Source organism: Oncorhynchus masou, chromosome 2 (genome assembly GCF_036934945.1).
Source record: "Oncorhynchus masou masou isolate Uvic2021 chromosome 2, UVic_Omas_1.1, whole genome shotgun sequence".
Lineage (NCBI taxonomy): Eukaryota > Metazoa > Chordata > Actinopteri > Salmoniformes > Salmonidae > Oncorhynchus > Oncorhynchus masou.
Window position 1 is genome coordinate 37,525,765 of NC_088213.1, and position 15,205 is coordinate 37,540,969.

The window sequence follows — 15,205 nt, forward strand, 5'->3', positions numbered from 1 at the left end:
TGCCCTCTCTATTGTCATATGTCACAACACTAAAAACAGATCTATATGTTTACAGTATGTACAGCACATTGCATTAGGTTTAGAGTATGGACATTAGGTTTTCAGTATGTACAGCACATTAGGTTTAGAGTATGAACATTAGGTTTTTAGTATGTACAGTACATTAGGTATTCAGTATGTAATCCAACATTTACATTTTACGTGCACCTACTGTGGTACAACTATGCGATCATTGCTTGACCCACCACTTTAGTGTCACTGTCCTCGCTACATCTTTTCATTTTGAGGAGTATGACACCCCCAGCACAGTTGATGAGGAGGCTAGCTGTTGTGTTGTCTAATCTCAAAGCACTTGGAAACAGCATCTGTGTTCCATGTAGTAGAAGCTCAAGGTACTTTTTCTGCTGGGGGAGGGTACAGGTTAGGTCCAAATTGACCAGATACAGCAGTATCACTTATTTAATTACATTCACTGTTTGCTGATTTGATAATAATATATCTCTGTGGTGAGAGAGAGAGCACTTTGACGGAAAGGTCCAGTGGCCTTAAACTTTGTCATCTACTCCACTGACCACACCCAACTTAATACATGTCCATCGTTATTGTGATGCTTTACCCCGTTGGCGTCTGTAGGCTCTCCTATAGCCTTTTCCATTCTTTCCAGTTCCATTTGAGCCTCCTGAAACAAAACAGAGGATATGACTGCAAAACTACCAACCACTGAAAACTATAATTGTGTTAATGCTTTGATAGCAAAAAGTGCTTTGAATATCCCACTGGGCACACACTGGTTGAATCAACGTTGTTTCCATGTCATTTGTATAAAACTATGTTGAACCAACATGGAATAGACAATGAATTGACGTCTGTGCACAATGGGATGTGACAAAATATCACACTGCACTTTTAACACGGCAACATTTCTGACCTTGAGGAGCTCATCCATCTTGGTCACTTGTTTCTCCATGCTAGACAGACTCCTTGACATACCTGTAGGATAACAAGGAGAGGAGAGAGAGAAGTTTAGTTTGTGGAAGTAAATGGTTGGTTGAAACCGTGAAACAAATTTGCCATCATACTTTACACCAACTTACGGTTTACTTTAATTGGATGGCTTCTCCAGTGTCTTGATTTGACACTTGCTCCCTGTTTGTCCTACAAAAGTCAACAGGAACCATTCATATTCACAATAACTTTACTGACGCTGCACCATAGGATTACACCAACTGATAAAGGCCACTAATAAAAGCCACTTACCATACTCTTTGATGCATTTGTAGAGATATTAAAAACTGTAGAACAAGAATTGTACAGCACAGATTTCATTCATTATATCAGTGAGGCCTCTACACTATTGTTAAATAACGAAAGAAAATGCTGCAGCATATCTGCTTACAATAAGGATCAGGACACATTTTTTAAAACGTGTTAAAATGGGGTTATTGAAGATGCTGTACCCAGGGTGCAGAGGAAGCCACGCCGAGCGCTGCAGTTGGTTGAGGTCACCAGCTGAAAGGGATCCATCATCACATAGGTGCAGAGGAGCGGGACCCTCTCATTACTCTTCGAAGTACCATTCTCTCCTGTAGCATTATACACTACAGACACATGAAACAATTATTGAAAAGCTATGAAATTGACTGTTTTCCATATAACACTGTTATTTTAACATTCGGTTTTCCAAAAAAATGTATAATTTAAAATGTCCTTATATGATAGCTGACGGATCTGAACTGAACTATAGTTATAATAATAGTGTGAAAGCCTGGTTCTAAGTTTTCCCTATGACTATGTTCCAAGACAGGTGGAAATAGGTCTCATTACATAAAAATAATGGATTTCCTGACATCATTTGACACTGATAATCTATCTATAGTGAAGACGTGCCTCACAACTGGTAACTGTCAGGGTTTCCAGTTAAGACAAAGTGCCCCTGTACAGCTCATGAATTCCACGAAGACCATAAGCAGTGGCTTAATTAAGATCACTCAACTTTATCATTGATTTACAAAATCTATTACATTTTCATGGCTCACAGAGAGCGTAAAGCTGCAATCAGCAGTTGAAACAATAGCAAAGTGTATTCCCCACCACTGTTTTACTAAAAAGCTAAGGGATGGGGCTGGAGAAATGTACCCACTGGGCAAAAACTGGTTGAATCAATGTTGTTCCCACATCATTTCAACAGAAGAATGTCATGTGATGAAGTTGAATCAATGTAGAAAACTGACTGAATTTTGAAAAAAGTCATCAATGTAAGAGCATTTTGTCTTTTTTTTCACCCAACATGAAGTCAATGACATGGTGATATTTTTTGTTATTTTACACTGAAATCATGTTAGTTGACAAATTTAAATCAAAACTTGACATTGAACTGATATCTGTGCCCAGTGGGTAACCACTCTCAAATTCATAGACAGAGCTATGAATGCAAGGACTGACAATCCATGATATCAACATTATAGTTTAAAAAATGTGTTGAGGCTATACAGTGTTTGTTTACATTTAGTTTGTTTACAAACATTGGAGTAAAACAAGCTTATAATTTTGAGTTCTGATGGGGTACGACACTTGAACTGAACTCATATTATTCAAGAACCCATGGGTACATTTCATTCATTTATATGTCCAAAAATGGATGTAACTTCAATTAGAGCTATAGAGAAATCAGTATCAAACAAATCCTCTGACACAGTGCAGCCCTGGAACCATAGCATAGAGTGGTTTACTAGTATTTTCTAGTGGGTCACCAGTATTTTTACTCACCGATCACTGGCCCCTGGTACTGCCCTATAACACCCTTAGCCACCCACCAAGTGAGGTTTTTTGTGTGTCTCTCTTTCGAAAAGTCCTGAAGGAAGCTCTTGGTCTTGCAATTCAGATCCCTCAGAAGTTTCCCTCCTCGCTCCTTGCAGGACTCCTGGGCTTGAGACCAGCTCTTTGGCCTTTGAGAAAACTCATAGGCCATATTCCTGAACACATGTTTGAATTCTATAGAAGTGGTATTATCTGCATCCTCTTCACTGCATGCTGTACTGGCCGTAGATACAATCCCCACAGAAATCCACAAAAACAAAGAGGCTTGTATGAACAAATCCATTATAGATGGTAGAGCTATGATAGTCTACAATCTGCAACAAGTACTGATCTCAGAATAAAGGCAGACTCTGCCCATCTTATGGAAATTAGAAAGCTTTCTTTCGAAAAACTGTGAATACACTCTTACTACATTAGGAAAATCACTACAGACACTCAAACAACATGCAAAGTGAAAAAAGTGCCTTTACGTCACTCAATTGTAGAAATTTTGAAGAAAAACCTTTCTCAATCTACTTCACTTTACAAGTCAATTTGATGGAGCCAAGGACTAAAATTGACATTGAACAGGTTTGTAACAATACATCTTTGGTTTTCAATTGGCTTATGAGCTATCCCTTCATTTTGAACATCTGCCATTTTATTTGATCTTATTTGTGCAAATTTACTCAGTGAATTACTAGAGTTACTAATGAGTCCTTTGTCATATTCATATGTTATATTCATCCTAACAAATTGTAATGTTTATCATACAGAATCATCACTGAACTCTGATTTGACGTTTTCAGAGCTGCCTTTGAAGTATCGTGAGATTACATTCAGGAAGTGATTCTCGGCAATGTGAAAGAAATGCTTCCAGACGTTTGCAAAGTGATATACCATCCATGGCGGGACAACTGAAGGTAACATCATTCATTAAGCAGTGTTGTTTTAATAGTTTGTATTTGTCAAGAACAATGTTTTGACTATATTGTAAGCGAAACTGGGCAGTAGCCACTTCACGTTAGCTACTACAATCAGAGTGTTGTTGAATGAAGTGAGCTAGCTAACATTGCTCAATTAGGCTTATTACCATGTGACTAGCTAGTTCATGTAACCAGCCTCTGTGAAGAGAGAAACTAGTTAACTGTTTGCTGGATCCTGAATGACCAGGCAGGCATGCTAAATTATACCCACTGGGTTGTACACATGGGTTGTTCCGTGCTGGTAACGCTAGTCTCTCTGGGTATTATGGTTCACTCTCTGTCATCTAGTAAAATAACAATAATTGCAACTCCCCTCCGTTCACCTGGTGTGCTACAATAACAGTGCATCATATTTCAGTTTATTCCCATCACATTGTCTTATTTTTCTTTGCAGCGTTTGAAGGACGCAGTGAAGATCATAGGGTCCGGCAGCGTCCTGTTTGTCTCCTACCTCACTGCTGTGGGAGATGAGCGCTTCTACACCAACCAGCTTATGCCCTTGCTGCAGAGGATTGTGGGAGCAGAGACAGCCCATGTCATGGCTGTGAGGTTAATCGGCCTAGGTCTGGTGCCTCTGAACCGCTACCAGGACCCAGTATCACTGGTCAGTTTGGGAGGAGGTTCCCCCTTAGCCTGTTGGGTGTTTTGACTCTCTTTGCTTACTCTGAATTGCCTTTGTGTTGATGTAAGATTAGAATGGAATGTATGCTTTGTTTGAGAACCTTCACTCCCACTGTCTCATAACTCACCCTAGCTAGTCAAATCTCTTTGTTAACCTTTTTAATCTAAGTTGTTACTGTAATTTTGGTCACTGTGTACTTCTATGGAATTTAGGCAACAGTTTGATCTGGCGTTGTTACTTCTTATTCCAGGAAGTGAATGTCATGGGCTGTAAATTCAAGAACCCCATAGGGATCGCAGCAGGATTTGACAAGCATGGGGAGGCTGTTGACGGGCTTTATAGACTAGGCTTTGGCTTCGTGGAGGTGGGGACCATCACCCCCAAACCCCAGGAGGGGAACCCCAAACCACGTGTGTTCAGACTGACCACTGACCAGGCGGTCATCAACCGGTACGGTTTTGAGTTAATAAGACATGGCTTCTGAACCATGGCATGGCTGTCATTCATTATAGATGAATGTTTTCTGTGATTTTCTTTAGTGTTTTGAAAAGCAAATTCAACACAGACTGACTGATGTTAACACTGCCCTAGCACAACAACAGTAGGGCTAATACAGTGAGCTCAAAGTATTGGGACAGCAATTTTCTTTTAATGTTTTGCCTCTGTACTCCAGTTCTTTGGAATGATACAATGTCTGCTTTAATTTGAGGAAATGTATATTAAATTGGGTGAACCGTTTAGTAATTAAAGCACTTTTTTCACAGTCTCCCACATTTTAGGGGGACAAACATTTTAGGAAAAATTCACTTGTGTATTAAAAGTAGTAAAGTTAAGTATTTGGTCCCATATTCATAGCAACCAATGACAACATCAAGCTTGTGACTACAAATTTGTTGGATGCATTTGCTGTTTGTTTTGGTTGTGACACTTAAAATGGACATTTTACCTGAATTTCTTTATTTCATTTTTATCTTCTCTTAAAAAAGTATAATTCCAAACCAGTTGCAAACATTCACATATGAGCAACAATTTATAGATGCACACAAACAATTTACCATTCAATTCTATTGGGCACAAAATAATCTGAAACACAACCAAAACAAACACCAAATGCATCCCAAAAGTATATAGAATAACAAGCTTGATGACATATTTGTGTGCTATGAATCTGTGACCAAATACTTTTTACTACTTTTAATACACATGTAAGTGAATGTCCCAAAACATCTGGTCCCCTAAAATGGGGGGACTACAGTTGAAGTTTACATACACTTTAGCCAAATACATTTTCACAATTTCAGACATTTAATCCTAGTAAAAATTCCATTTTAGGTTAGCTAGGATCACCACTTTATTTTAAGAATGGGAAATGTCAGAATAATAGCAGAGTGATTTATTTCAGCTTTTATTTCTTTCATCACATTCCCAGTGGGTCAGAAGTTTACATACACTCAATTAGTATTTGGTAGCATTGCCTTTAAATTGTTTAACTTGGGTCAAATGTTTCGGGTAGCCTTCCACAAGTTTCCCACTATAAGTTTTAGCCCATTCCTCCTGACAGAGCTGGTGTAACTGAGTCAGGTTTGTAGGCCTCTTCGCGCGCATATTCTTTTTCAGTTTTGCTCACACATTTTCTATAGGATTGAGGTCAGGGCATTGTGATGACCACTCCAATACCTTGACTTTGTTGTCCTTAAGCCATTTTGCCACAACTTTGGACGTTTGCTTGGTCATTGTCCAGTTGGAAGACCCATTTGGGACCAAGCTTTAACTTCCTGACTGATGTCTTGATATGTTGCTTCAATATATCCACATAATTTCCCAACCTCATGAGGCCATCTATTTTGTGAAGTGCACCAGTCCCTCCTGCAGCAAAGCACCCCCACAACATGATGCTGCCACCCCCGTGCTTCACGGTTGGGATGGTATTCTTCAGCTTGCAAGCATCCCCCTTTTTCCTCCAAACATAACGATGGGCATTATGGCCAAACAGTTCTATTTTTGTTTCATCAGACCAGAGGACATTTCTCCAAAAAGTATGATCTTTGTCCCCTTGTGCAGTTGCAAACCATAGTCTGGCTTTTTATGGCAGTTTTGGAGCAGTGGCTTCTTCCTTGCTGAGCGGCCTTTCAGGTTAAGTCGATATAGGACTCGTTTTACTGTGCATATAGATGCTTTTGTACCTGTTTCCTCCAGCATCTTCACAAGGTCCTTTGCTGCTGTTGCACTTTTCACACCAAAGTACGTTCATCTCTAGGAGACAGAACGAGTCTCCTTCCTGAGCGGTATGACGGCTGCGTGGTCCCATGGTGTTTATACTTGCGCACTATTGTTTGTACAGATGAACATGGTACCTTCAGGCATTTGGAAATTGCTCCAAAGGATGAACCAGACTTGTGGAGGTCTACAATTTATTTTTGGTCTTGGCTGATTTCTTTTGATTTTCCCATGATGTCAAGAAAAGAGGCACTGAGTTTGAAGGTAGGCCTTGAAATACATCCACAGGTACACCTCCAATTGACTCAGATTATGTCAATTAGTCTATCAGAAGCTTCTAAAACCATGACACAATTTTCTGGAATTTTCCAAGCTGTTTGAAGGCACAGTCAACTTAGTGTATATAAACTTCTGACCCACTGGAATTGTGATACAGTGAAATAATCAGTCTGTAACCAATTGTTGGAAAAGTTACTTGTGTCATGCACAAAGGAGATGTCCTAACCTACTTACCAAAACTATAGTTTGTTAACAAGACATTTGTGGAGTGGTTGAAAATGAGTTTTAATGACTCCAACCTAAGTATGTAAACTTCCGACTTCAACTGTATATAAAAGAAGTGCTGTAGTTTTGTATAATTTCAAATTCAAAGTGCTTGAGTACAGAGCCAAAACAACAACAAATGTATCACTGTCCCAGTACTTTTGGAGCTCACTGAGGATGTATCTAAATGCTTTCTTTTATTTCATGGAGTTAGTAAATGACAGTAAGTCTTTGTATATTAGGCTAGAATCAATATGATTAATTAAATTTAGCATGGATGATATGCAGGGATGTGAGATGCTCAGACTAACAAGCCCCTTATTATAATAATATGCCGGAGTGCTTCTTTCACTCCTCAGTGAACAACAACACAGCTTCCCAGAAGTTAAAAGTCAAGATGAGTGCATTAGATGATTAAAGGCCTCATTTCCTTATAGTGGTGTTTATTACAGTTTTACTCAACTGACTGCAATTATTTTGCCAAAACACCCATCTGGATTTCATGTATTATGGATTTTAGTAATCAAATAAATTGAATGTGCACTCTGGACAATTGGGGATTAACACATACTGTATCATAATGGCATGATAAAGGAATGGATCCTAAATTGCTGATGGCTTTTTTGGCAAATGTATGGATTTTTGTGTATTACATCAACTTAACCTCTTGATTATGTTGTGGGTATGTTTCAGATATGGGTTCAACAGCTGTGGTCTTGCAGCAGCACGGGAGAGACTAAAGGCAAGAGAAGGCACCCAGGTAGAGCTGACTAAAGGTACGAGAGACACAACTCCTGTTTCTGTGCTGCCTGTCAGACTGATAAGTGTCTCAGGCACACAGCCAACTACACGACACTATAATCCTCTGCCCCTGTTTTATATGGAGATTCCCTTTCCCCAGGCTGTTCCTAATACCAATCACGCTCTGGCAGGGGAGCTAGTACACACTTACAAATGAGTCTCCAAGTCAGAACAGTAGTAGCCTACACTGTCTTGTATTGACAGACAAAAAGCAAAGGACTGAAATGTTTTTGTCAAGTTATTGACAAAAACATTTTCACCATTGTATTTTTACAACATTTTTTACCATATTTGCCATAACTAGTTTTACAAATAGCAAAAAGATTTATTGGGGGAAGATCGTGAATTTGCTTGTGTAACATGAATTCACATAGAATAACCTAAACCAGTTATTAAGCCGTGATTGTCCTTTAAACAGTTGAACAGAGGTTTTGCCATAGTTAATTTAAAACAAGGCACTTTCACTATTTGTCAGATAAACCTTAGCCTACAACCCAATATTTACTTTTTTTATTTTAAAAATTTTACCCCCTTTTTCTCCCCAATTTATGTACATTGAGCTATATTTCAATACAAAGGTTGAAATCGGTCCTCCGATACACAAGCAACCAACGGTGATACTGTCAAGAAATGACATTGACACGTGATATTTAATTCTGAAATAAATCGGTCAGTTTCTAAATGTAGAATAACCACCGGGGAGGCCCCCAATTTACTTTTTAACCATACAACTTTACATAGCAAAGTAGGGAAGATCATAACAATTCCAAATTCAAATTCCCTTTGGAACAGATTTGATTCATTTAAAACAAGGCACTCACTAACCATGCACATTGAGCTATATTTCAATCCAATCGGCTGTAAGCAACAACGGTGATACTGTCAAGAAATGACATTGACCAAGTGATATTTAATTCTGAAATAAATCCAGTTTCTAAATGTAGAATGTCTTTGCGTTCATGCATTGCTTCACCGTTTTCATAAGCACCAGCCTATATAGGCTTACACAATGGTGGGGCGCTGTTAAATTTATGACCACTAAATAGACATTTTTAACTATCCATTTCTCAATTCCAGAGGTAACAATGCACCCACAGTCTATTTTTTGACAGTTTATCAGCTCATTTCACCAGCATTGCTCCGCGTAGACGTGAGAAAAATGATCATCTGGACATGTGTGCAACATTCACCTTCTGCTACCATGTCTGTCAAGCTGTCTACACATACATTTTGATGCATAGTTTCGATAAATCCAATTTATGCGCCACACAGAACGCACTGCATCTGCCTCCAACTCAATGCTGCGAGTCAAATGCGGCATTCCATTTGAAGTTAATGTACTTCTGGTGTACCAAAATACAATAAATGTTGGCGTTATCGAGGCGTCATTTGATGCGGTATACGCTCGTGACGCAGTTGACGCTTGCGGACAGTGTTTTCTCTTAGTTCACTCCCATGCATTCTATTTATGTTCTGACCTTAACCTCTCCCAGGGACTCATAACTGGAATATATCCTGTTGTCTGTGTGTGTTTAGCTGGCCTGCCCCTGGGCATCAACCTGGGAAAGAACAAGCTGTCGCAGGACGCAGCGGCAGACTACCTGGAGGGGGTGCGGACGCTGGGCCCTCTGGCTGATTACCTAGTGGTGAACGTGAGCAGCCCCAACACCCCAGGCCTCAGGGACCTGCAGGGGAAAGGGGAACTGCGACAACTGCTGTACAAGGTCAGTGGCTGGCAATTTTTGACTGACCTAGATATGATTTATTTATCCTTTAATTAACCAGGATATCATACTATTTATGTCCTTTATTTTATGTTTATAGTTTATGCATCATTGGCTTTCCAGAGAGCAAGCTGTTGCAACTTTTCCTTTATTGAAGTCTGGCGTGTTCAGTTCAACTTTTATTGATATAGACGGTGATCAAGATAATTGACTTCCCATTAGACAACATACACATCACATAAGCACAGCACTGTTTGGATTGAACACAATTAACCTTAGGAAAAACCCATCCAGGTGCTGAAGGAGCGTGATGCCCTACAGGGGGGGAGCAGGCCACCTGTACTGGTAAAGATTGCCCCTGACCTCACCTCCCAGGATAAGCAGGACATTGCTGATGTGGTCACAGGGGTCAGTCTGAGGCCGAGCCACACAGGGGTCAGTCTGAGGCCGAGCCACACAGGGGTCAGTCTGAGGCCGAGCCACACAGGGGTCAGTCTGAGGCCGAGCCACACAGGGGTCAGTCTGAGGCCGAGCCACACAGGGGTCAGTCTGAGGCCGAGCCACCAGGGGTCAGTCCACACAGGGGTCAGTCTGAGGCCGAGCCACACAGGGGTCAGTCTGAGGCCGAGCCACACAGGGGTCAGTCTGAGGCCGAGCCACACAGGGGTCAGTCTGAGGCCGAGCCACACAGGGGTCAGTGTGGTTCTGTGGGCCTGTCTATGTAGCCTACTCACCAAGCCAAAAACCTACAGTATATAACCCCCAATGACTTAGGGCTGCTTACTTTGGTCATCCGTGTTTCTCCTGTTTGCTCATCTTCCTGAGCACACTTCTCACATAGTCTGCTTGTGTTCTGTAGCTGTCATCAGATCAGTCTTGCTGCGATGGGTCTTAGCCAGCAGAGGACTTATATCATCAAATTGATTTGAATGCATTAGTGTTGCCTCCTATCCACTATTTATGTTAAGGTTAATGGAGTTTTTCTGTGTTCATGTAAGCGGACAGACTCCCAATGGAAAAAGACAGATAGAAAGCACAGCAAATATTTAGAGTATTAGATACGTTACGGCAAATTTGTCAGACAGTCCAATCATTGAGAATGAAGATGAACAAATCGTAACTTATTTTTCATGATCCATCTGTTTTAAAAGTGAGTTCTGTATTCCATTGGAGTTAGTGTCTTAATGCTGTTGGATCTTTTCAGATCAGATCTTTTTCAGAGTTAATTTGATTGATCAAAATAATTAGAATTGGGCTGCCTGTCTAAACGCAGCCTGAGTATTCCTTTAAGTGTGCCTGAAACAATTAAATCTAATTTTATTAGGATGCTACACCAACTCCAATGGAATACAGAACTCACTTTTAAACAGATCGTGAAATATTCTCAATGATTGGGTTACTTAAATTTGTTTTGATGTGGTGTTATGGGGTAATGTCAAATAGGTAATCATGGTTTGTGTTTTAGCTTGGTGTGGATGGGCTGTTGGTCTCCAACACTACAGTATCCAGGCCTGAGACTCTACAGGACCCCCAGAGTAAAGAGGTGGGAGGGTTGAGCGGCCAGCCCATCAAGGAGCTCTCTACATGCACTGTGAGAGAGATGTACAGCTTGACAAAAGGTAGGTTGGCTCCATGAAGGATCATCAAAACACTGTTAATAGTTCTTGCTTCAGCTGATACCGGTTTGATTACTATTATTTGACCATGCTGGTTATTTATGAACATTTGAACATCTTGGTCATGTTCTGTTATAATCTCCACCCAGCACAGCCAGAAGAGGACTGGCCACCCCTCATAGCCCGGTTCCTCTCTAGGTTTCTCTATAGGTTTTGGCCTTTCTAGGAATTTTTCCTAGCCACCGTGCTTCTACACCTGCATTGCCTGCTGTTTGGGGGTTTTAGGCTGGGTTTCTGTACAGCACTTTGATATATCAGCTGATGTAAGAAGGGCTATATAAATACATTTGATTTGGATTGATTGATTGTGGGCTGGATTGTATAGAATGTTCTCTTCATTCACCCAGTATTGCTCTTTCTCATTGAAGGTAAGGTGCCAATCATTGGAGTTGGGGGTGTAGCCAGTGGACAAGATGCCCTGGACAAGATCTGTGCTGGAGCCTCATTGGTCCAGTTGTACACGTCTTTAACCTATCATGGTCCACCAGTTATCACCAAAATCAAAAGGGAACTAGAACAGCTTTTAAAGTAAGTGTGAACTTGCATCTGTTCTTTTTACTGAGTGGCTTCATATGTGGCTTCATCTCGTCAAATTGCTTGTATTTTGTAGCATTCTGACCGTATCCTATGTTTTACAGAGAACAAGGATTTGCAAGCATTTCGGATGCTGTTGGAGCTGACCATAGAGGAGCCGAGGGGAGATGAACAACAGCCTAGTTAGGAACAATGATCAAGGCTCTGAGTGTCAGTATCAGTCAGCTCTACAGGTTTGACTGATTACACTACAGTTTCCTGCCTTTACTTGAAGTCTATAGTACATGGAGTGGCTTGCCTGATCAATTCATGTAACGACTGCCGAGAATGATATCTGTTCACACAAATATAACAGCAGTATTGGGAACCTGCCCCATTTCACGGTTCTTATTGGTTATTGGTTATTGGGCAATGTAACCGTAAGAATGGTTAAGTGCTAAATGATACCAAAGTGCTAACAGTATTTTGACACTAGCAGTCACGTCATGTGTAATGTATGTAAAAAAAAAATTTTAAACGTTTTTTTTAAATTATGTAAATATGTGTGCTTTTCATAAATACTGTGTGCTGCTATTTATAGAACTATGTGACCATAGAAATTGAACATTTGTTCACAAATAACTTCCATTCAAAGTGCGTAACTTCACGTCTCTTGTAAATCGCTCAACTGCATAATGGAGACCTCGTCTGAAATTAGTGCTGATCACCTAGTAATGAGCAGAATGACAATTACCTGACAATTACCATTTAGCCTTGCTGCAGTAGTCAGTTAAACACTGAGGAAATATAACAGCGTTGACATTTAAAGAAAGGGCAATGGCACAATTACTTGCCAAATGTCAGCAGGCTTTAATTACACATGATCCCACTGTAAGATGGTAAAACTTAACTCTCAGCAGTATAACTGAGGAGAAGTGTACCATAACAAGCTGACAAAGAGGACCAAGTCCAACCGGATGCACTAATAGTTATCTTATTTCTGACCTGTTACATACATTGAACTGCCTCCTGTTATGAGTGTAATGTCAAGGGGGTACTAAATGGATGTTAACGCATGTACATTAAACTATATAGTTGACCTATTTGAGGAACATGAACCTTTGAGTATACGCCTCAGGCAAGAATAAAAGTGCATTTAAATTATGTCTTGACTGTCCATAACCTATTTAGGCAGGGGAAACGCTGTTGATATTGAGGGTTTATCGGAACCAGTCTGTACTCTCCTGTCATTCTCAGAGCTTCGCTTGGACTTCATCTTTCCCAGTTGACTTCTTCAGAGAATGTCCACTTCATGGCCTTTAAGACCTTGTATAAGCCCTGTACAGAATTATAGCTCTCCTTCATGACTCTCTCTCCCTGCCTCCTCTGTGTTTGTGCTTTTATTTGTAGATTGGGGACAGATGGAGCTGCTTGGGTTGTTAAGGTGACAAGTTGCACCTGGGTTGGGGATCAACTAAGACAGAAACGTTCCTGGTGCCCACTACTGGCTCTCTCTCTCCACAAGCACCATTTTGTTTTGTGATCTGATTGATATGTTTTTTGATTAGGTGCACCCTTCAACATTTAACCTTCATCCATGCATCCCTCCCTTCATCCATACACCCCTCACATGCCTACTTTCACACTTCACAGGTCAGTTTTCCTTTGAAGTTTTATACTTTTTTAGTTATTTAATAAATATTTTTGTTACTCCTTAACTGCAAACGTGTGGACTCCCTTGTGTGTCACCATCTAAGAGCCAGGTTGTGACATTCAGTAGAGGTTACTCACTCACCACCCCCTGAGCAAATGTTTCTGCCAGTTTGTCCATTGTACATATTTTTCTGTGTCAGATTAACCTCACCACTATCATGAGTGGGTTCAATAGATTCCTAGGGTAAAGAAGGTGCTGTTTATGTTGAGTCCTTCCTAAGGCGTCATGAGAATTCAAGCAGATGCAAAGCACAAAAGCAATCTTACTTCCTCTGATATCCATGTTGACTGAATGTGTCATGACTTCCGCCGAAGTTGGTTCCTCTCCTTGTTCTGGCGGCGGTCACCGGCTTTCTAGCTGCCACCGATCCACTTTTCTTTTTCCATTTGTTATGTCTTGATTGTACACACTTGGTTCCCATTACATTATTATTTCCCTAATTAACCATCTGGTTCTCATTATGTTTTGTGCGTGATTGTTTCTGGTTTTGTGTTAGGGTTTGTTATCCCTGCATGGATTTATTGTTTGATTATTTTTCAGGGTAAAGTACATTGTTTTACTCTTCTGTGTCCTGCATCTGACTCCGTCCTCACCTCTGCACAACTGACACTTGACAGAATGTCCATTCTGACTGCTGGGTTTTGATTAGAGGATTGATATGGTGGAACTGGAATTGTCTTCCCCTTAACTGAAATGCATCTGCAGTATATAGGCTGTGGCCATCGGCAACAACCCAGTGCTTGTGATTAGATATCAGCCTGGCTTAACTCAGATGCACTGTACTGTAGCATTGTGGGTAAATGTTATTCCTAGTGTGCTCATACACTAACACATTCCCTGGAGGATCTCCCTGTCTCCTGATTCACTGACTCCTGGGGTCCTGTTGCCAAAATATTGTCCGCTGCCTCTGATCTCAGAATACATGTAGGTCAAAATGGACCAGCTGGGGAGGGATCCTTCTCCTCCTGAGGGTCCAGTCCAGAAAGACAGACATACAGACTCCCCAAAAGCTGGATTTGTCAGAAAAGGAGTGAGTTGACAGAAGACTGGCATATAAACCAAACAGACCCATCTGACACATCTGAGGAGAAACCACCTGTCAGAGATACAGTTCATAGATGATTCTCTAAACACCATTCCTATTTAGATCCAGTGCACATCATCTTAGGGTAATATAGATGTGGTCAAATACACTGAGTATACAAAACATGACAGACTGACCAGCTGAAAGCTATGATCCCTTATTGATGTCACTTGTTAAATTCACTTTAATCTGTGTAGATTAAGGGGAGGAGTCAAGTTAAGGATTTTTAAACCTTGAGGCAATAGAAACATGGATTGTGTATGTGTGCCATTCACAGGGTGAATGGACAAGACCATAGATTAAAGTGCCTTTGACCAGGGTATGGTAGTAGATGACAGGCGCACCGGTTTATGTCAAGAACTGTAATGTTGCTGAGTTTTTCACACTCAACAGTTTCCCATGTGTATCAAGAATGGTCCACCACCCAAAGGAATGTGTACCCTTTATGCACCTGCAAATTAACACAGCTGAGATAAACGACACAGAAAACAAGAATTAATGAAACATCTAAATAATTTAGTCCAGGCCA

The 15,205-nt window shown here is 40.6% G+C and overlaps 1 protein-coding gene across 1 annotated transcript; it reads left to right on the forward strand.

The window, feature by feature from the left end:
• Nucleotides 1-3,629: 3,629 nt before the first annotated feature.
• Nucleotides 3,630-14,151, forward strand: LOC135504398 (dihydroorotate dehydrogenase (quinone), mitochondrial-like). Its single transcript, XM_064922973.1, has 9 exons — nt 3,630-3,719; nt 4,177-4,386; nt 4,655-4,854; nt 7,858-7,940; nt 9,502-9,689; nt 9,984-10,097; nt 11,155-11,308; nt 11,734-11,893; nt 12,004-14,151. The coding sequence occupies exons 1-9, from the start codon at nt 3,702-3,704 to the stop codon at nt 12,068-12,070; spliced, it is 1,194 nt and encodes a 397-aa protein (XP_064779045.1). The 5' UTR covers nt 3,630-3,701; the 3' UTR covers nt 12,071-14,151.
• Nucleotides 14,152-15,205: the final 1,054 nt, after the last annotated feature.